The sequence below is a fragment of the Physeter macrocephalus genome, chromosome 11, assembly GCF_002837175.3.
Source record: "Physeter macrocephalus isolate SW-GA chromosome 11, ASM283717v5, whole genome shotgun sequence".
Classification (NCBI taxonomy): Eukaryota; Metazoa; Chordata; class Mammalia; order Artiodactyla; family Physeteridae; genus Physeter; species Physeter macrocephalus.
Window position 1 is genome coordinate 179,801,086 of NC_041224.1, and position 19,640 is coordinate 179,820,725.

The 19,640-nt window shown below is 55.9% G+C and overlaps 1 protein-coding gene across 1 annotated transcript in view; it reads left to right on the top strand.

Annotated features, from left to right (window-relative positions):
- Nucleotides 1-16,955, top strand: part of TECPR2 (tectonin beta-propeller repeat containing 2) — a 108,546-nt gene extending 91,591 nt beyond the window's left edge. Inside the window, exons 18-20 of the mRNA XM_024131145.2 lie at nucleotides 12,258-12,399; nucleotides 12,761-12,910; nucleotides 13,194-16,955. Coding sequence (XP_023986913.1) covers nucleotides 12,258-12,399; nucleotides 12,761-12,910; nucleotides 13,194-13,345 — 444 coding nt within the window. The 3' untranslated portion in view covers nucleotides 13,346-16,955. The remainder of the gene's footprint in view (nucleotides 1-12,257; nucleotides 12,400-12,760; nucleotides 12,911-13,193) is intronic.
- Nucleotides 16,956-19,640: the final 2,685 nt, after the last annotated feature.

Sequence of the window (19,640 nt, forward strand, 5' to 3'; positions counted from 1 at the left end):
GCAGACCTGGTGTCACAGCAACGTTGGAGCCCTGCTGCTGACCACGGGCACGGTCCTCCGGCCTGGGGTCCGCTCCGCGGCGGTGAACAGAAAGATCGGTCACGGCCGACCTCACCGGCCCCTGCTCAGGAAGAACGGCACGTGACAGCTGCCCAGGAAACCTGTTTCTGAGTGTTTTTCTTTAGCACGTCCCCCTGCAATTAGCAGATGCTGTGTCTTGCTGGATTCAGACCAGATGCGGGGGCCGAGGAGATTGCAGGAGCCGGCGCAGGAATCCCCAGCGGGGAGGTCCTCTGGCTTTGCAGTCGGCCAACTAGAGGAAGAAAGAAGCGGAGGAACTTTGCTCCCATCCAGAGCCCAGCATCTGGTGGCCTCGCTCAGCTGGGTCAGCAGTTTTAGCAGTGCAGCTCATTCTCCAAATAAAATCCTATACTTCAGCCAAACGTGTTCCACCAGTACTGGCAGAGCTGCTCCCGTGCACCTGCCCTGGGTGCCTGCCACAGGGGTCCAAGGCAGCTCGCAGAGCGGGGCTCGTGGGCCTCGGGGGAGACCACTGGGCGGCACGGCAGCCCCCGGGCAGCCAGAACTGCCATGTCCCAGCCTCAGAGCCTGAAAACCTGGTAGGGGAGCCTTGCAGTTCACCCACTCGTCCTCCACCTGAGGACACAGAGCCCGAGGAGGAGGGGATCTGCCCCGGCCACACACCGAGTCGAAGGCCAGAGTGTCTGAGAGCCTGCTGGTACCTTAAATATAGACTGTTAACACTGGTATCCAGGTTTCAAGCTTATGTGAAATGAGAAGGAATAGACCAGAGGCAGCACGAGGCTCTGCTGCCGGAGAAAGCGCGGAAGAACGAAAAGGACCAGACAGACCTCAGAAAGTGCAACAACTCTGGGGCTGCGTGCCCAGGGGTGGCCTGGGGGCTTCCCTACAGCAGCCTCGGGGTGCTCGGTCCAGACCCCAGATCCCAGACCCCAGGAAAGGCAGAGTTCACCGTGTGTCACAAATGTTAGGTGGATTCAAGGTTCATTAGGACGGAGGGAGGGCACAACTTGGAGGGGAAGGAAGGGGATCGAGAAAGCGCGACCGGCCACCACGAGGGGTTAGGGTTTCTCTCCAGAAGGCGTCTTTCGCGGTGGGGTCTGTGCTGCTCTGCAGGCTCTCCGATTCATCCACCTTGGTGTTCCTAAAACATTCCTGCTGAATTTTATCCAAGGTCACATAAAGTCCATACCAGAAGGCTCTGTCTAGATAAACATTACCTTTGGCTGCAAAATTTTCCATTTTTTTTCTTTTCTCCTGGATTTATTCACATTCTGGCTGAGGGAAGTGTGTGTGTGTGTGTGTGTGTTCCTTGGGACAAAGGCTCAGTCTGCTACAAGTCTGGAGAACTCTGGTCTGAGCCCCAGAGCCATGGGCAGGACCCTCACTTCTCAGCCTGAGTTTTGTCAGTTTTCTCACCCAGGATACGAGGGAGTTGGGCTTAGCCGGTCTCCTGCATCCCTTCCAGCCCCAAATCGGTTTTGGTGAGGCACCCCCCCTTTTTTTTTTAATTATTTATTTATTTATTTATTTATTTTTGGCAGCATTGGTTTTTCGTTGTCGCGTGCGGGCTTTCTCTAGTTGTGGTGAGCGGGGGCTACTCTTCATTGTGGTGCGTGGGCTTCTCATTGCGGTGGCTTCTCTTGTTGCAGAGCACGGGCTCTAGGTGCACGGGCTTCAGTAGTTGTAGCACGTGGGCTCAGTAGTTGTGGCTTGCGGGGTCTAGAGCGCAGGCTCAGTAGTTGTGGTACAACAGTTTAGCTGCTCCGCGGCCTGTGGGATCTTCCCGGACCGGGGCTCGAACCCATGTCCCCTGCATTGGCAGGCGGATTCTTAACCACTGCGCCACCAGGGAAGCCCTGGTGAGCCCTTGATTCAGAAAAGCCAGAGCTTTTTAGTAAGAGGCTGTGTTTTCTCTTGAGCTGGAGTTGGTTTGCTGCCCTCCCTCTCCTCACATGGGGTTCCTGAGCCTTGCTGCCCCCCGATATGCCAGTTGCATGAGGGTTTCTTGAGCAGAGGCTCTGTGAGACCAGCCACGCTTGGAGCTCTGCGGGCTGTGAAAATGGAAAAGCGTGACGGATTCCGAGTCTGCCCAGCCCCGAGGGGAGTGGGGTATGGGGGGCACGCTGGGGAAGGCCTAGTGGGATGAGCCTGGATGGGGCCCCTTCGGGCTGGGAGATGGGGCAGGGGGTCCTTCAGGCTGGGCGATGGGGCAGGGGGTCCTTCAGGAGGCCAGTGAAGCAGGCAGTTTGTGAGCAGGGAGGGTTTTAGCAGCAGACTTGCAAAGGGGAGTCCAGAGGTTGGGTGCAAAGTCCTGTTTGCTTAGAGCCAAAGCCCAGCGCTGTTGGGCCTGGCCAACCGTGAGGCCAGAAAGGGGGTGCTGCTGGGAGAGGGTTCAGGGCTGGGGGGGCTGCGGGGGTTACCCTGCAGGTAGCAGGGACCATGGCCAACGGTGCAAGACAGTTACATGCCCAGTGCAGATTATCCTGCAGCCCCAGGTAGGACGGAGACCAGTTCGGAGGCCCCTGAAGCAATTGAGGCCACACACCACAGGGTCCAAGCTTGCAGTCTCATGAAATTGGGTAGAAAACTAATGTTAGTGAAAAGAGCTGAGGGAGGGGTGGACGACCTCTGGGCTGCACGCTTCTGCCGGCCTCAGCTGCCGGCAGCGGAGGGGCGGGTGACCAGTGACCAGAGCCATCAGCTGTATCTCTCCATTGTCTGTGATTACCAGAGTCGTTTATCCTATGAGTGTGTGGTCTTTTTTTTTTTTTTTATTGGAGTCGAGTTGATTTACAATGCTGTGTTAGTTTCTGCCTTACAGCAAAGTGACTCAGTTATACATATACATACATCCACTCTTTTTTAGATTCTGTTCCCATATAGGCCATTACAGAGTACTGAGTAGAGTTCCCTGGGCTATGCAGTAGGTTCTTATTAGTTATCTATTTTATATCTAGTAGTGTGTATATGTCCATCCCAATCTCCCAGTTTATCCCTCCCCCCCATCCCCTGGTAACCACAAGTTTGTTCTCTACATCTGTGACTCTGTTTCTGTTTTATAATTAAGTTCATGTGCATCCTTTTTTTTAGATTCCACTAAATATTTGTCTTTCTGTGTCTGACATACTTCACTCAGTATGACAATCTCTAGGTCCATCCATGTCGCTGCAAATGGCATTATTTTGTTCTTTTTTTATGGCTGAGTGACATTCCATTGTGTATATGTACCACACCTTCTTTATCCTTTCCTCTGTCAATGGACATTTAGGTTGCTTCCATGTCCTGGCTATTATAAATAGTGCTGCAGTGAACACCGGCTGCATGCATCCTTTCAAATTATGGTTTTCTCCATATATGCCTAGGAGTGGGATTGCCGGGTCATATGGTAGTTCTGTTTTTAGTTTTCTGAGGAACCTCCATACTGTTCTCCATAGTGGCTGCACCAATTTACATTCCCACCAGCAGTGTAGGAGGGTTCCCTTTTCTCTACACCTTCTTCAGCATTTATTGTTCGTAGACTTTTTGACGATGGCCATTCTGACCAGTGTGAGGTGATACCTCATTGTCATTTTGATTTGCATTTCTCTAATGATTAGTGATGTTGAGCATCTTTTCATGTGCTTTTTGGCCACCTGGATGTGTGGTCTTCAGAGTGTGTGGTCTTAGCACAGCTAACTTAGTGACTGTAGTCCGAATTCTTGGGGGAATAAGCGAGACGAGAAGCCTGGAGTCAGAGTTAACAAGTACCGTATGTAACTCGAAAACAAGCTTGTCTTGATTCCAGGAAACACAGAACCTGTCACATTTCCAGTTCATGTTATCTAAACTCAGCTGTATTTTCGCTGCATCTGGCAGCTGAGAGGAATCCCTTAACCTGAGAACGGTCACTCTGGGCCCCCAGGCCGGTGCGCACAGCAGCAGGGCCTCTGGAGTCCCAGTTTGGGAACGGTCCATCCTGTGAGAACTTTACGCCTTAACTTCAACATCATGTCTCGTCAGGATCTCAGTTTATAAATTGTGGAGAGTCTCTCAGTTAATGGGAGAGAGGAATGGTGTATCCGGTGACACTGGTGTTACTTGTGTTCATAATAATGAGCAACGAGTGCTTATCTTTTGAGAACATGAGGGCTTACAGTCACAGCAGCCCCTTTGATTTGTAAATATCAAAGCAGGTTGGTGGCTGTGACCCGGGCGCTTCCAGGAAGGGGGTGTGGCTCCCTCCCCATCACCCGCACTGCAGCTCATCTCTAAAGGACACAGGAATAAGCAGGAACAGGCGCACGGCCACACGCACTCACACACGTACACGCATACACACACACATACTGTCTCACAGACTTTGGAAGCACACCAAGATTATACATAATTTTTTAGCATTTCCAAATGATTTGAAATCTTAAATTCCTTATTTATTCCATTTTACCAATTGCATCCTTTTCTTTTTTTCATGTTTATGAAGTTTTGAATATGAATAAACCAAAATTCTAGGCTGCCTGCTTCTTTTTCTCATTGAGATTTTTATTGTGAAAACTGCAGGTTCACATGCATTTGTAGGAAATAATAGAGACCCCGTGTACCTTTTACCCAGTCTCCCCCAATGATGACATCTTGCAAAACGATAGTACATTGTCACAACCAAGGCCTGTCTACTTTTTGTTTTTTAAAAAATTGTGGTAGGGACTTCCCTGGTGGCACAGTGGTTAAGAATCCACCTGCCGATGCTGGGGACACGGGTTCAAGCCCCTTGTCCGGGAAGATCCCACATGCCGTGGAGCAGCTAAGCCCGTGCACCACAACTACTGAGCCTGTGCACCACAACTACTGAGCCTGTGCTCCAGAGCCCGCGAGCCACAGCTACTGAGCCCGCATGCCACAACTACTGAGCCCGCACGCCTAGAGCCCGTGCTCCACAATAAGAGAAGCCACCGCAGTGAGAAGCCCGCACACCACAACAAAGAGTAGTCCCGGGGCTTCCCTGGTGGCGCAGTGGTTGGGAGTCCGCCTGCCGATGCAGGGGACGCGGGTTCGTGCCCTGGTCCGGGAGGATCCCACATGCCACGGAGCGGCTGGGCCCGTGAGCCATGGCCGCTGAGCCTGCGCGTCCGGAGCCTGTGCTCTGCAGCGGGAGAGGCCACAACAGTGAGAGGCCCGCCTACAGCAAAAAAAAAAAAAAAGGGAAAAAAAAAAGGAAAAAAAAAAAGAGTAGTCCCTGCTCGCGGCAACTAGAGAAAGTCGAGCACAGCAATGAAGACCCAACGCAGCCAAAAATAAATAAGTAAATAAATGTATTTAAAAGAAAAAAAAATTGTGGTAAGATACACATACATAAAATTTACCATCAGTGGCATTCAGTGCATTCACAACGGTGTGTAACTTTTATCGCTGTGTGATTGCAGAGCAGTTTCATCCTCCCAGAAGGAAGCCCTGCACCCAGTAGCAGTCCCTCTCCGTTCCTCCCGCCCCCCAACCCCTGGCAACCACTAATCTGCCTTCTCTCTGTACGGATTTTTCTCTCCTGGATGTTTCATATAAATGGAGTCATGCAATATGTGGCCTTTGGTGATTGGCTTCGTTCACTGAGCATCCTTTTTTAAAAAAATATTTATTTATTTATTGGCTGCGTCGGGTCTTAGTTGCGGCACGTGGGATCTTTCATTGGCTCTCTAGTTGAGGCGCGGGCTTAGTTGCCCCACGGCATGCGAGATCTTAGTTCCCCAGCCAGGGATTGAACCGGCGTCCCCTGTATTGCAAGACAGATTCTTAACCACTAGACCACCAGGGAAGCCCTGAGCATCATATTTTTGAGGTTCATCCATGTTGTATCAGTATCAGTACTTCATTCCTTTTTACTGCTGAATGCTATTCCACTGTATGGATAAGACCACATTTTGTTTACCCACTCATCAGTTGGTGGACATTTGGGTTGTTTCCACTTTTTGGCTATCGTTAAGAGTGTTGTCATGAACATTCGTGTAGCTTCTGTTTGAACATCTGTTCCAATTCCTTAGGTATGTATCTAGGAGTGGGATTTCTGGGTCGTATGGCAATTCTATGTTTAACCTTGGAGGAGCTGCCAAACTGTTTTCCACAACAGCTGCACCATTTGACATCCCCAGCAGCATAGATGAGAATTCCTGTTTCTCCATATCCTTACCAATACTTGTTTTCCATTTTCTTTTTTTAGCCATCCTAGTGGGTGTGAAATGATACCTCACTGTGGTTTTCATTTATATTTCCCTAATGACTAATGACGTTGAACATCTTTTCATATGTTTGTTGGCCATGTGTACGTCTTCAAAGAAATGTCCATTCAAGTCCTTTGACCTTTTTAAAATTCAATTGTCTTTTTGTTATTGGATGTTATCTTATTTTTGTTGTTGTTGTTGTTGGATTTTCAAAGAGTTTTTAATTCTGGATACTAGACCTTTATCAGATATATGATTTGGAGATATTTTCTCCTATTCTGTGGGTTTTTTCACTTTCTTTCTGGTGTCCTTTGATGTACAAAAGTTTTTAATTTTGATGAGGTCCAATTTATCTTTTTTGTTATTGGTGCCATATCTAAGAAACCATTGCCAGATTTAGCTCTTACATTTATTTATTTATTTATTTATTTATTTATTTATTGGCTGCGTTTTTGGTTTTCGTTGCTGCGTGTGAGCTTTCTCTAGTTGTGGCGAGCGGGAGCTACTCTTCGTTGCGGTGTGTGGGCTTCTCATTGTGATGGCTTCTCGTTGCAGAGCACGGGCTCTAGAGCACAGGCTTAGTAGTTGTGGCTCACGGGCTTAGTTGCTCCGTGGCATGTGGGATCTTCCTGGACCAGGGCTCGAACCCGTAACCACTGTGCCACCAGGGAAACCCTTACATTTATTTTTGATCCATTTCAAGTTAATTTTATATACTGTGTGAGTTAAGGGTCCAGCCTGATTCCCTTATGTGTGTGCTGTCCAGTTTTCCCAGCACCATTTGTTGAAGACTACTCTTTTCTCATTGAACGATCTTGGCAACCTTGTCAAAAGTTACTTGGCTGTATAGATTTATTTCTGAACTCTCAGTTCTATTCCACTGATTTACATGTCTCTCCTTATGTCTACTGACATAAGGCCTGTCTACCATACTGTTTGATTACTGTAGCTTTATAATAGTTTTGAAATCAGGCAGTGTGAGTCTTCCAACTGTGTTTTTTATTTCAAGATTGTTTTGGCTGTTCGGGGTCCCTTGTAATTCCATACGAATTTTAGGATCAGCTCTTCCATTTCTGTAAGAATACCAGCTGGGATTTTGGTAGGGATTTCATTGAAATCTGTAGATTGCTTTGGGTAGTATCGCCTTGTCTACTTCACAGTGTAGAGCACTGTCTTACAGAAGGTAGCGCACAGAAGGAGGGCTTGTTTATTAGTCACTTCTGGGCTCCAGCCCCGAAGTCTGATGTGGAAAGTCTGGCCCCAAGCCCAGGAATGTGCCAGTTTAACAAGGTCCCCCCATGAGTCCAAGGGACTCCAGGTTTGAGAACCACTCTGGCCTTACCCATCTTCCCTAGGGAGGGGTCTGGGGTTCAGCAAGAGCGAGTTTCCTAGTTTGAAAATGGCCAGTTCATGGGCAGGAGTAGTCTTCACAGCTACTTCCTGTTCAGCCCCCTCTTGGCATTTTGGCCCTGCTTGACCTCTGGGAGTAAGGTCATTGGAATTTGTTCCAGTTGACTTTTGTGAAGCAGCATTTCTTGGGCCGAGTTCAGGAGCTCTCGGGATGGCAGAGGGTGGGTGACATTTATGGAATCTCCCTGGCTCTTCCATACTGCCTCCGCCTTAACCCCTTTTCTCCCCGAGGCCAGGGTGGTGTGCCTGTCTGACCTGCCCTGAGTCCTCGATTCGGCTGGGAGGTCCTCTTGTTCATTGCGTCTTGTTTCTTGCCATCAGACCTCGGATACATTTCCAAACCTCTCTCTGTCTGAACACCTCTGATCTCAGAGCCCTGGGGCCCAGCAGACCTTGCTGGGATCTACCGAGGAGACAAACCCTGGGCGGTGGTGCCCTGCCCTGCCCTGCCCTTCCCGCTCCAGCCTCGGCCCTTCAGGCCGTGCCCTCCTTTGCGTACGCTCTTCTCCCTGGCACACGCCTCCCTGCCCTTTTCTCCTGGTTCTTTCCTGGTCATCCTTCAGTCGCACTTTGGCCGACAGCTCCTAGGGCAGCCCTGCCTGACCGCCTGTCTGACCCCAGGTACGTGCTCTCAGAGCACCACGTTCTTCACCTGTGTAGCGTCTCCTTACCTGCTGCAGCCTTACATGTCCTCGTGTGACTGATTAATGACGTGTCTCTCACCAGACTTGAAAATCCAGGGGTCAGGAAGACTGATCCCAGCACCTAGCACAGTGCCTGGCACGGGGCAGGCGCTCAGGCAGACACCTGCTGGATGGTTGGGGTTGGGGGGGGTCGGCGGCGGCACGAGTGGGCGGGTGCGGTGATGGGCGGGCGGGGTGAGCAGTGACCCGTAGACGGTGGCTGCGTGGCTGGCTGGCTGGGAAGCACCCGTCAGTGAGTTTCCAGAACCTCCTTCCTCTCCACTTTATCAGACAAACACTCCTTGGGACCTGTTGTTTGACTGTCCTTCGGGACACACAGGTGACTGAGACACCCGGAAAAGACACAGAACATCGCCAGGGCCGTGACCCAGTGTCCCAGAGGATGGCGGCAGCGTGTGAGGCTGGCGGGGGCGCCTGACAGCTCTTCTGTGCCGCCTCCTCCCCTCCCGGGACAAGACCTGTCTCTGAGGACGAAGTCCGCTGCTCCTGGCGGTGGAGTCCTCTGCTTCTCTCCCCGCCTCCCACCCCCCAGCGACCCCAGGACTTCACCGGCCCCTCCTCCCCTCCTGGAACCTTAACAGCCCGCCTCCCTGCGTCCCTGGCTCTCTCCCATGAGCTGACTTGTCCAGGTCGCCCCCCAGCAGCCTCGTTCTGCCCTGTGGCCTCCTCTCCTCTTAACCCTTTGCAGTCTGGTTCAACGGCCCGGCTGTGCCCTCCACCGCCCCTCTGCAGGCCTCCAGGAGCTGCTAATGGGCTCCTTTTGTGTTCCTCCTGGCCTCTGAGTAACACTTGCTACCACTGCCCAGCCCTTCCCGCCGCTTCTTTATTATCCTCTTAGTTAAAGTGTTTTCAAAGAGCCCCGTCCCCGCCTGCCCACCACCACTGGACACCAGAGTGACCAGTGGAGCGTCTCACATGCCGAGGCCTGGGCCCTCGGGGTGGCTGGCGTGAGCAGCCCGTGTTGGGAATCAGAGCGGGGACAGCGGCTCCTGGGTCGTCCCCGGCGCCCCCAGCCGAGCTGTGTCTCACCTGGATTATTCCACCGGCTTCCGGCACAGGGCTCCGCTCCTTCCGGCTGCCCCGAGGTCGGTCCTCGCAGCAGCGGCGTCCGTTCGCGTCACTCCTCTCTCCACACCTCCCTTAGCACGGAATCTGCTGCCTTCTGGCCTCTCCCTCCTCACTCACCGGCCTCCAGGCTGGCGTGCCCCCTCTGGGGCGGCAGGGTCAAGGACCCCCCCACACCCCATTGCCGTGGTGTTCCCCTGGCCCCCCTCTCCCCGTTACACGACGCAGCCCTGGTGTGTTTGCCTGGCCCACCCCCAGTGGAATGGAGGCTCTGTGAGGACAGAGGCGCGTGGTTTGTCTGCAGGGGAGGTTTCCCCGGCGCCCAGCATCTGAGGTGCTCGGCGTTTGCCGAGCAAATGACCGCGTGGCTCCACGGGGAGGTGTGTGTCCAGGAAGCAACCGATCCGAGAGCTGCGGGGGTGGCACGGTGTTCCGCGGAACCCGGCCTGGGAAATGCTGCAGGATGACACCCCTCGTAGGATGTGTCCGTACGGGTGCCTTGCTCACCCTCGTAACGCGCAGTCAGCAACGCCCCCGCTTTTATTCCAGCTGCTTCCGCTCTCCTGTCCTTCGAGAGCTGGCTTACGTCCTTGCCCCTCCCGCCGCCTCCCCTGGGAGTGAGGTTCAGGTCCCGTCCGACATCATCGAGTTTGGGGGCGGGGGGAGCGGCTGCCGCTCATGCCCTGAAAGCCCCCGAGCTGCACGCTTAGGGTTTGTGTTTTGTTTTAAAGGCATGTGACCCTGCAGTGAAAAGCTATCTTTTTACTGGATGAGAACAAGTGAAGGGCTGGGCTCGGGCACCGTCTCCGAGGGAAGCAGGGAGCCTCGTGTCCATGCCCCCAGCACTTCTGGGACCCAGGGAGCTCAGCCGGGCAGGTGTAGCTCCCCCGCCAGGAGCTGGCTGGGGTTGTGCAGGGTGGGTTGCAGCCTGCCCTGTGCACAAGGGTGGGGGGGGAAGGGCCGGCCGGCCGAGGCCCCAAGGGGGCCGGGACGTCGCGCCGAGGAGTTCCCGCTGTAGTCTGGGCAGTCGGGAGACGTGGCAGCGAGGCAGGCAGGCAGGCAGGAGGGGTCCCACAGTGTCTGGGCAGCCGGGTGACTGGCGGGTGGCAGGTAGGGCCGTGCCCAAAACCGGGCAGTGGGGCCGGGGGGCCGGGGGGCCGGGGGGGTCCAGGTTCAGAGCTGTCCAGGAGATGACGGGAGCCCAAGGAGGGAGAGGAGAGAGAAGCGGCGCCGGCCGCCCGGGCCGCCCAGTGGCCGTTCTCCTCCCCACCCTCCTCCTCTGGGGGCTTCTCCCCGCCCGCCGGCTCTCCCCTGCCTCCACATCACAGCCGGCCTCTCTGTCTTCCCACTGCTCCACTGCCTGGAAAGTTCGTGGCTTCAGTCAGCACTTTACTACCCGTACCTCTCAGGACTCTGGGGCTGCGATGCGGGCGGAGTCCAGCATGGACGGCTCCCCTCTGCTTCACCGCGGCGGGGCCTCTGTGGGCCGCGCACACCTCTCTCCCCTCCGCGGGGCCTCCGCACCGCAGACTTCTCCACGCCGGCTGAGCTCTGAGAGGAGAGGCTGACGCTGCCTGCACCTCGAGACCAGGCTCGGCCCTGCCAGCGGGATGCTTCCGCCACGTTCTTTTGGTCAAAGAAGTGAGAGGCCGGATTCCAGGGGAGGGGCACAGACCCCCGTCTCAGTAGAGCCGAGGGAGTCACAGCCACACCAGTCATGGGAAAGCAAAGAACGCTTTCAGTATTTATGTTCTTGCCTGAAAAGGATTTAGGATGCTCCTCGGCTGGGAGAGCCCATGAGTTCTGATTGCGTCTCCCACAGGCACACAGGGCGCCGTCAGCCCCGTCTGCGCCCAGCGTGGTGTGCCGAGCGACCAGGACCGCAGGGCCCTCCATCCGCTCCCTGCAGCCCCTCACCCTCTCTGGAACGGTGTGGGGAGCGGGGAGGATGCTGGGCCTAGGGCACCCCTCCCCGAAAGCAAGGCTGAGCAGGGTCACTGGCCTCCTCGCCTGCCGGTTCCTGTTTCCTGCGAAGCTCGTGGCAGCTGCGCACAGTTGGCCTGGCTCTCGGCCTGGCCCTGTCTGTATGACAAGCAGAGCAGAAGAGGGGGGCTCGGGGCATGAGTGGGGAGACCCATCTCCACAGACACCCGCCTCGACCCCTCGCCAGGCTGCCCAGCCACCCTTGATGGAGCTCCCGGGCCGGTCCACACACCTTCTCCCCGCGGACCCTCTGTCCCAACACTCTCAATGGCAACTGCATTTTTTGGTGTCTTTTACATTTATAATTTATAAAATTTAACTTTTCATTTTGAAAAACTTTAGACCAACGGAAAGCTTGCAGGCAGATTTCAGCAACTCCCATAGCCTCAGGTCCGCCCAGAGTCACCCACTGCCAACACTGGGTCACGTTTGCTTTCTCTCCGAGCATGAAGCTGTGAACAGGGGCTTGTGAGGACCCTCAGAGGCCAGGCCCCCGGCCACCTCCCCTTCCCCTGCGGCACCGGCCGTCTGTCACTGCCCGCTAACGCAGGCCGCCCCTCCTGGCCCGGCATCCCGCAGGTCTTCTCCCCGTGTCCTTTCCTTCTCCTGTCACCTGGCCCATCTTTGTTCCCCAGGACATGCGGCACTGAAGAGTTGGGGCTGCCTGCTCGGTGGGAGGTCCCTCGGCCTGGGTCTTCGGGGCGTTTCTGTCCCTGTGCGGCTGCGCTCTGGGACAGGCCTGGTGCCCGCACCCCCTTGCCCGCCACTCCTGCCGTGCCGGGCTGCCCTGGGCGGTGTGGGAACTGCCCTCCCCAATCGCGTGCGCCCACCTCCTCCCCTGAGGAAAGGCCCTTCCTGCTTCCAGCCCGCCGGGGTCGCCCTGGTCAGCGTCCACTCCAGCCCCAGCGACCAGATGCTGTGGGCCCTGGACAGCAGGTGGAACGTGCACGTCCGAGTTGGGATCACCGAGGAGATGCCGGTGGGGACCGACTGGGAGCACGTGCCAGGTAGAGGCGCTGGGTGGGCGGCGGCCGCTGCGGCCACACTGGGGCCTGGTTTGTTTCCGAGGCTCTGCCGAGGCAGGTGACAGCAAGCGTCTGCCTCAGCGTTCCCCAGCGTGGGCGCCCACAAGCAGAGCGCCAGCCCCATCTCCTTGGGGCTCCTTGTCGGATGACTGTTTCCGGGCCGCCTGGGCTCTGGTCCTCGGGTCTTGGGCTCTTGCGGCATCGCCAGCCCTGCAGACAGGGCGTCCCTTCCCTGGGCTCCCACTCAGTGCCCAGCCGGGGGGAGAGCAGGCTTGCGGGGAGGGTCGGTCCGTCCCTTCCGCAGCCGGGGCCGAGGGCAGACGGACGCTCCGTTTGCCTGCAGGGTTGCAGGCCTGCCAGCTGGCCCTGAGCGCCAGGACCGTGTGGGCCCGCTGCCCCGACGGGGATCTCGCCCGACGGTACGGCGTCACCGGCAGAAACCCTGCCGGAGACTACTGGAAGAAGATTCCCGGGCACGCGACGTGTTTCACAGGCAGGTGCCGGGGCGCCGGGGCTCCCGTGGACGGCGTCGGTGGGGCTCTGGCGGGGGGCCGGGGCGGGGCTGCGCCCACGGGGCTGGTTCACCCACACGGGAGCCCATCCCGGGGTCACACCTGACGGGGCCCACGCAGCGCCCGGACTCTGCCAGGGTCTCCCGGGAAGAGGACGAGGCGCCGGTCGGGGGGTGCCCGGGGCCCCACCGCTAGGCAGCGCCCCTGCAGACGTGGAGCCGGGCTGGGGAGTAACGGGCGTGCGGCTGGCTCTTGTCCCTGCAGTGACCTTGTCAGACGAGCTGTGGGCAGTGGGCCCCCCCGGCTCCCTCCTGCAGCGGCTGACTAGGACTTTCAGCCACTCCCACGGCGCCCCGAGCAGCCAGGCCACCGCCCCCCACCCCGAGGACCTGGACGACGAGTGGGAGGTCATCTGAAGGAGCTCTCGGCGGGGAGGCCGCCGAGACTCGTGTGGTGGACACGGGCGGTGTTGAGTCACTCGCCCTTGGACACGCCTCGCCCGCTCTCATCAGACACGTCTAGCCAGGTCGGACGCCCCGCTCTTGCTTTCCTCCGTTCGTTTCCGTCTCGTTCCAGAACCCAGAGCCTCGGCCGAGAGGTCCGGAGCCGTTGCTGTAGCGGCAGTGCCTCTGAACTCGCGCTGAGGCTGTCCCCGAGTGGGACGGTGGCTGCTCCGGTTGCACGCACTACGGTTACCGCCGTCTGCTGTGGTCACCTTCCCATCACTGACTGCTGCCGGGCCCGTGGAGCCCGAGGTCAGTGCCGTCCACCGCCGCATGTGTTCCTGGGATGGCTTCATCGCCACCACGGTCCCCCACCTCCTCTCTGAGACGCAGGTCCCAGCGCCCGTTCCCTGCTGGACACGCCAGATGGGAAGGCAGCTGCGCCAGGACGGGGACACACGCATAGCGACATGCACACGCCATGCACGCCCTCCCTGCCCGCTCCCGGGGGGCCAGGCTCGCCTCCAGCAGAACAATAAAGGCCAGTGGGTGACCTGGAACACGGAAGTGTGCGTGTGTGTCCGAGGCAGGTGTGGTGGGACGTGGGAACCTTAGCCATGTTAGTGACATAGGAATGTCGTAGGGTGACACTCAGCCCTGCTGCTGGTGACGTCGTGAAAACCAGAAGCACCTTCAGAGGATGAATCTACTAATTCTTGCCTTTTTTGTTTGTCGTATTACAAACCTACATGAGATACCTCACTTGAAATCAGATCTTACAAATTTAGAAGAGAAATGTGTTTTCTGAAGCCAGGGGAAGGCCTTTGATTCCTTCCCCTGGTTTATCCTGAGCCTGCACTGTGCTCGGCTGCAGCTTCAGAGGATGGACACCGCCCTGCGTGTCCTCGATGTGCGGGGCAGCCACGGGACCTGCCTGCTGGCTGCGAGTGGCAGCCAGACACTGTCAGCGGGCATCTGGGTGGGTGCCCAACAAGGTGGAAACCGGGGCCTGCTGCGGCCACGTCAGACTTCAGTCCATGGGCTCGGCCTGCAGCGCCCACCCTTGTCGCGGGCATCTGAGCCGTAGGACTCGGCAGCCCAGCCAGGCATCCGCCCTGAGCCCGCCACCCCTCCCTCTTGGAGGCAGCCCCACGGAAGGACTCCAGCCTGGCTGCTTTTTTTAGCCTGCCCTTGGCCCGGGGCCCAGTTACTCAATGCCTGTTTTCTACTAAGCAAGTGTGTCCGGGAGCCCCCAGGCCACAGGTGAAGAGCGATAAGATTTGTTCTCTGACAGGACCCAGCCAGCCAAGAGGATGGAGGTTTTCCAGGTCTAAATGAGGACAAGATGCTGAAATCCCAGACCTTACTTACTACTTCACTTTTATAGAACCCTTTTTTTCAAAAGTCTGGTGACAGCAGAGGAGCCCAGGCTGGCTGAGGCTCCTCTTCTGCGTATGTTGTGCCTTGCTGGGCTCCTCAGATGGCAGAGCTCTCCTGAACCCACGGGACTTGAGTGCAATTAAACTCCAGTCTAGTTAGTTTGATACTTTTAAACTACTTGTAGCCTCAGTGCTTTGTACAGTTTTCTTTCTGGGTTTTTTTTTTTTTTTTTTTTATATAGTTGTGCTTTGAGACAGTGCAATAAACTAGACTTTTGTGAGCCTAGTCGAGTCTGATGTCTGAGTGGTGAGAAGGTGCCCTGAGCGGGCGCTCAGGAAGGCTGTTCCCACTGGTGCCGCAAAGAATCTGCTGCTGGCGTTGCCAGCCCAGCCCCGCCCCACAGCCAGGAGGGTGTGGGCAGACGTCATTTCGTGACCAGTTTGCCTGGGGGCTGTCCTGGGGGAGTGCCACTGCAGAGGTGGCCCTGGGGAGGACACCCTACCGTGAGGCAGAGCGCAGGGCCACTGTGGGCAGGCTCTGGGGGCTCAAGACCCTGGGCCTGAGTCTCCATCCAGGACACAAAACCAGATACCAGAAGTGCCCTAGTGGAAACCAGCACGTGGAAAAAGATCACGTTCATGACAGCAGCGGGATGCGTCACGTGCCAGGAAACAACCTGAGCAAGAAATGTCAGACTCAGTCGAGAGCTGGCCAAGCTTTACTGAAGACTTCCAAGAGAGCCTGAGTTGGGAAGGCAGTCGACATTCCTGATGGAAGACCACAGCCCTTGTGCAAGGAAAGACACCGATCCTTTCCAAAGGCATTTATGGCTTTCACTCAATTTGTCAAAATCCCCACTGGGATTTTTTTTGCTGGGGGGAGGCAGAGAAGAAGCCATAAAATAATGTTCATACCCACAGACACCCCCCCTTGACCGCGCCAGATATGCCGCGAGGGTCTCACGCGTGCAGCTTCACGTCCTCGTTAGGGCCCTGGGAGGTCGATACCATTAGCCCCAGTGAGACTCAGAGAGGCGAAGTAACTTGCTCAGGTCAGCACAAGGAGCGCTGGGGCTGGAGCCCAGCTCTGTGGGACTCCCGAGCTGTGCTGTCTGACGCCACCTCTCCGTCTTGAGAAGAAGAAACAGATGAGGATCGCCAGGAGTGATGACAGGGGCGAGCAAATGAAGCAGGACGTGGATGGACGGGCCAGTGACGTCGGGCAGCCCAGCAAGGCCCACGGGGAGTTAACAGGGTGAAGGCGGCACGCGGGTGAGAGGACCGGACGGTGACTTCACAGTTAACTGGTGTGGCCCGCTACCTAACCAGTCAGACAAAATACACAATTAAGTGGATTAAAGAATCCTAAAACTAGGGGGCAAAAAACAGTATCTGATTTCTGGATGGCAAGCACTTTCTAAACTCAGAAGTAGTGGGAAAAGTCAGAGGAAAATACTATATAGATTTGATTTCTTCAAAATATGAAGATGCTGTGAATTAAAAACCCCGCATAAAATTAAAAGGGGAAATAATTGCAACAAGTCGGAGGAACACCGAAGACACACGTAGGGACAGAGGAGATGAAAGGGCACTGCTTAGTGAGCACCCAGGGCAGGGGTGCAGATGGAGCAAGCGGGGAGCCCCCTGTTGGCACGGCCCTTCTGGGAAAGCCACTGACAGTCCAGCAGCAGCCTTAAAACCCTCAAGCCCCGGAACTCCTACTTCTGGAAGCCTGTCCTCAAGAACAAATCCTAAGTCAGGGTTAAATATACAGCGCGGCATCGTTTGTAATTGTGAAACACTAAAAACAACACGTTCGGGGGCATTCCTCTCATTAAACAGTATGTGCAGCTGTTAAAAAGCATGTGTGTTCCTGGGGGGGAGGTGTTCCGAGCAGTCTGTCATGCAGTTTTATCATAGCAACGTTAAATCTCTTGGGCGTGGTAATGATCATGTGAGTTTGTAGGAGATCATACATACAGGGAGAGGTAGATAATGCCAATGGACACGTTGTACTCTTCTAACTTTTGGTGGGTTTGAAATCTTTTTCATGATTCCAGGGCGCAGAGGAGGGCCAGAAAGACACTACACAAGCAGCTGGTCACGGTGGTCACCTGTAGTGTGTACCTTTTTGTATCTTTTGAATTTGAGCCATGTAAATGTGTTATTTATTCCAAAAATAAATAAAATTAACATTTTAAAGACTCAGTTATCTCTAACATCAACTCTTTATCGCATCAGCGCTAGCTGAATCAAATATCTCAAAGTAAACACCAAAGCCTTCTCAAAAATCGTTATTTACACAATGTTTTACAGTATGTGGAAATGCTTACTCTACAGTACTTTTTTAAATACTAGATTTGATCTGATGTCATGTGAAAAAGTATGCACCGAAAAAAAATTTGAACATATGTATATATGTGCATAGAGAAAAACAGCAGAAAATACACCGAAATGCTAGTAGCAGTGGTTGCCTGGGTGGTGGGATGCCACCAGGCAGGCGGGCAGCCTCTGTATCTGGGAGCCGCGTGGAGGGGGCCCTGCCACATCCTGCCCTGGATTTCTCTGCACAGTCTGAGTGTTCTACCATGAGCATGCATTCTATCAGCAGAAATTCTTCATAAAAGTCACTGAAGACGTGGGAATTCCCTGGCGGTCCAGAGGTTAGGACTCCTCGCTTTCACTGCCTGGGCCCCGGATTCAATCCCTGGTCTAAGATCCCGCAAGTCGCACAGTGTGGCTGAAAAAAAAAAAAAAAAAAAAAAAAAAATCACTGAGGATAGAAATCTCTTATCTTCAGCCAACGCCTTGGTTGGGATGGTTACACGTGTGTTGACATTGGTCATGACCCCTCAAACCACACACTTAAAGTCTGTGCATTTATTTTGTCAAGTATGCCTCAATTTTAAACTGTAGCAGGACAAAACCAGTCACCGTGGAGCAGGGCTGCTTCGCGTCCACTCACTTCTGGAGCAGAAGCCGTCCCCAGCCGCGCCTGTTTCCCCTCCATCCCGACTTCAGGAAGCATCCTTGTTCTGAACAGGATTCCGGGTAACTTAGGAAACTGCTCTCAATACGGTATTTTAAAGTTGAAGAAATTGACAGGAAAGGAAATCAGTGGGAATATCGAGGTAGTAATGGGATAAGTTAGCACACAACGGAGGCACAGTCATGTCACCACGGCCAAAGTGGGGGCAGGGCAGGGGCCTTGTGGCCACAGGCCACCACAGGGCTGTGTGTCCCTTTCGGGCTCCAGGCACAGGGTCACAGTACCTTGGGGAGGCGCAGCCCAGCCTTCTGTCCTCCCCGACAGGTGTCTGGGGTGCAGAGATTCTGGCCCCTGAGCTCTCCGGAGTTGGAAGTTCACTGGGCCCCTGGGTGGGCATGGCAGGGGCAGTACTGGCTGGAGTGGGGTTTTCCTTAGACAAGGTTCATGGAATGAAGGAAGTGAACAAATGAACCAAGGCGCTTTGCCCCAGACACGTGGGCCTTGCCACAGGCAGAGCCATTGCCTTTGAGACGCCATCAAGGCCACCTGCCAACAGCCAAGAGCTGAGTCTCCTGGCTGACTCTGGCCCTCCCCAGGCCTCCCTGCTCATCGCCAGGGTGATAGTGGTGACGGGGGGTGCTGGAGGGCCCAGGGGAGCGATAAGGCCAGTGCTGAGGCCCGCCCGCCCGCCCACCGGCCCTCACTTGGCTGGCAGCAGCGGCCAGATAACCCTGAGGCTTCTCCGCCCCGCACTGTTGCTCTGGGTTCTCTGCTTCCACGGACGGCTGGGGTGCCCCGAGCCAGGCGTCCCCAGTGGGACTCAGTGGGAGCTGTGCCAGGAATCAGGCCCCGCTCTGCTGCCACAGGGCTTCCTCAGCCTTCGCTGTGGCTCCCTGTCCCACCCAGCCGCGGCCAGGACACCCGGGGCTGACCCCCGCTGCCCTCCTGCCCAGCTCCCCTCCAAGCTATGAAGCTGTGCTCCGGCTGGGCCCCCTGCTGTGGTGCCCACAACAACTCCCGCCCGGATCCTGCCCTGCGTGCCAGGACCAGCCCAGGGGCTGCCTCCTGCTCCCCAGACAATGGGTTCTGTGGGGTCCCCGCCAGGGAGCCCCCCCCCAGCCTTGCATCACCCCATCCCCAGCCCAGGGGGCTCAAAGGAGTTCGTCACCAAAGGGGCAGCTGTAGGTCTAGCAGGGAAGCGGATGGGGGCCTAGCCCTGGGCCTTGGGCCAGGAGGGCTGACCCCACAGAGGACAGAGCTGGGACCGGGGAGACATGAGGGGAAGTCCGCACGCCCAGGTCCCCCGTCAGGTGCCCAGGCTCTTTCCAGGCAGAAGCTGCTTGGGCACGAGGGCACCAAGAGTTCCCAACATCTCCCTAAGCCCAAAGCCCAGAAGCCACGGCGACCTACTGCTCTGGTCTGCGCTTTCCACCTCCTCCAAAGGAATGCACCCTCCCCCAGCAACGCATCCCCGGTAAGAACCAGGGGACTCCTGATGTCCCAAGTTTTAAGCTAGAAGAGATGCTAGTATCCACTGCCCCCAAGTGTCAAGGTTCAGAAAGCCTATTTAACTGGGCCAGGACACACAGCAGGAGGGGAGAAGCCCTCACTCCCACCCAGAATCTAGGATCAGCACTGGGCCATACACCCCTCCATCTCCCCCTCCTCCCCACCAGGGCTGTGTGCCCACCCACCCTATGCTTCCCAGGACCGGGGGTCACATCCTTTCCAGGGCAGGTAGGGAGCTTGCAGATGCTCCCAAACCCCTTTGTAAACAGTCGGGGACACTGAAGCCCAAGGCAGGGGTTTTTCCAAGGTCACCCTCAGAGTGGGTGGCAGGTGCAGACCAGAAGCAGGCCCCCTGGCAGAGCTTCCCACTCCCAGGCCCCTTCCACAGCCC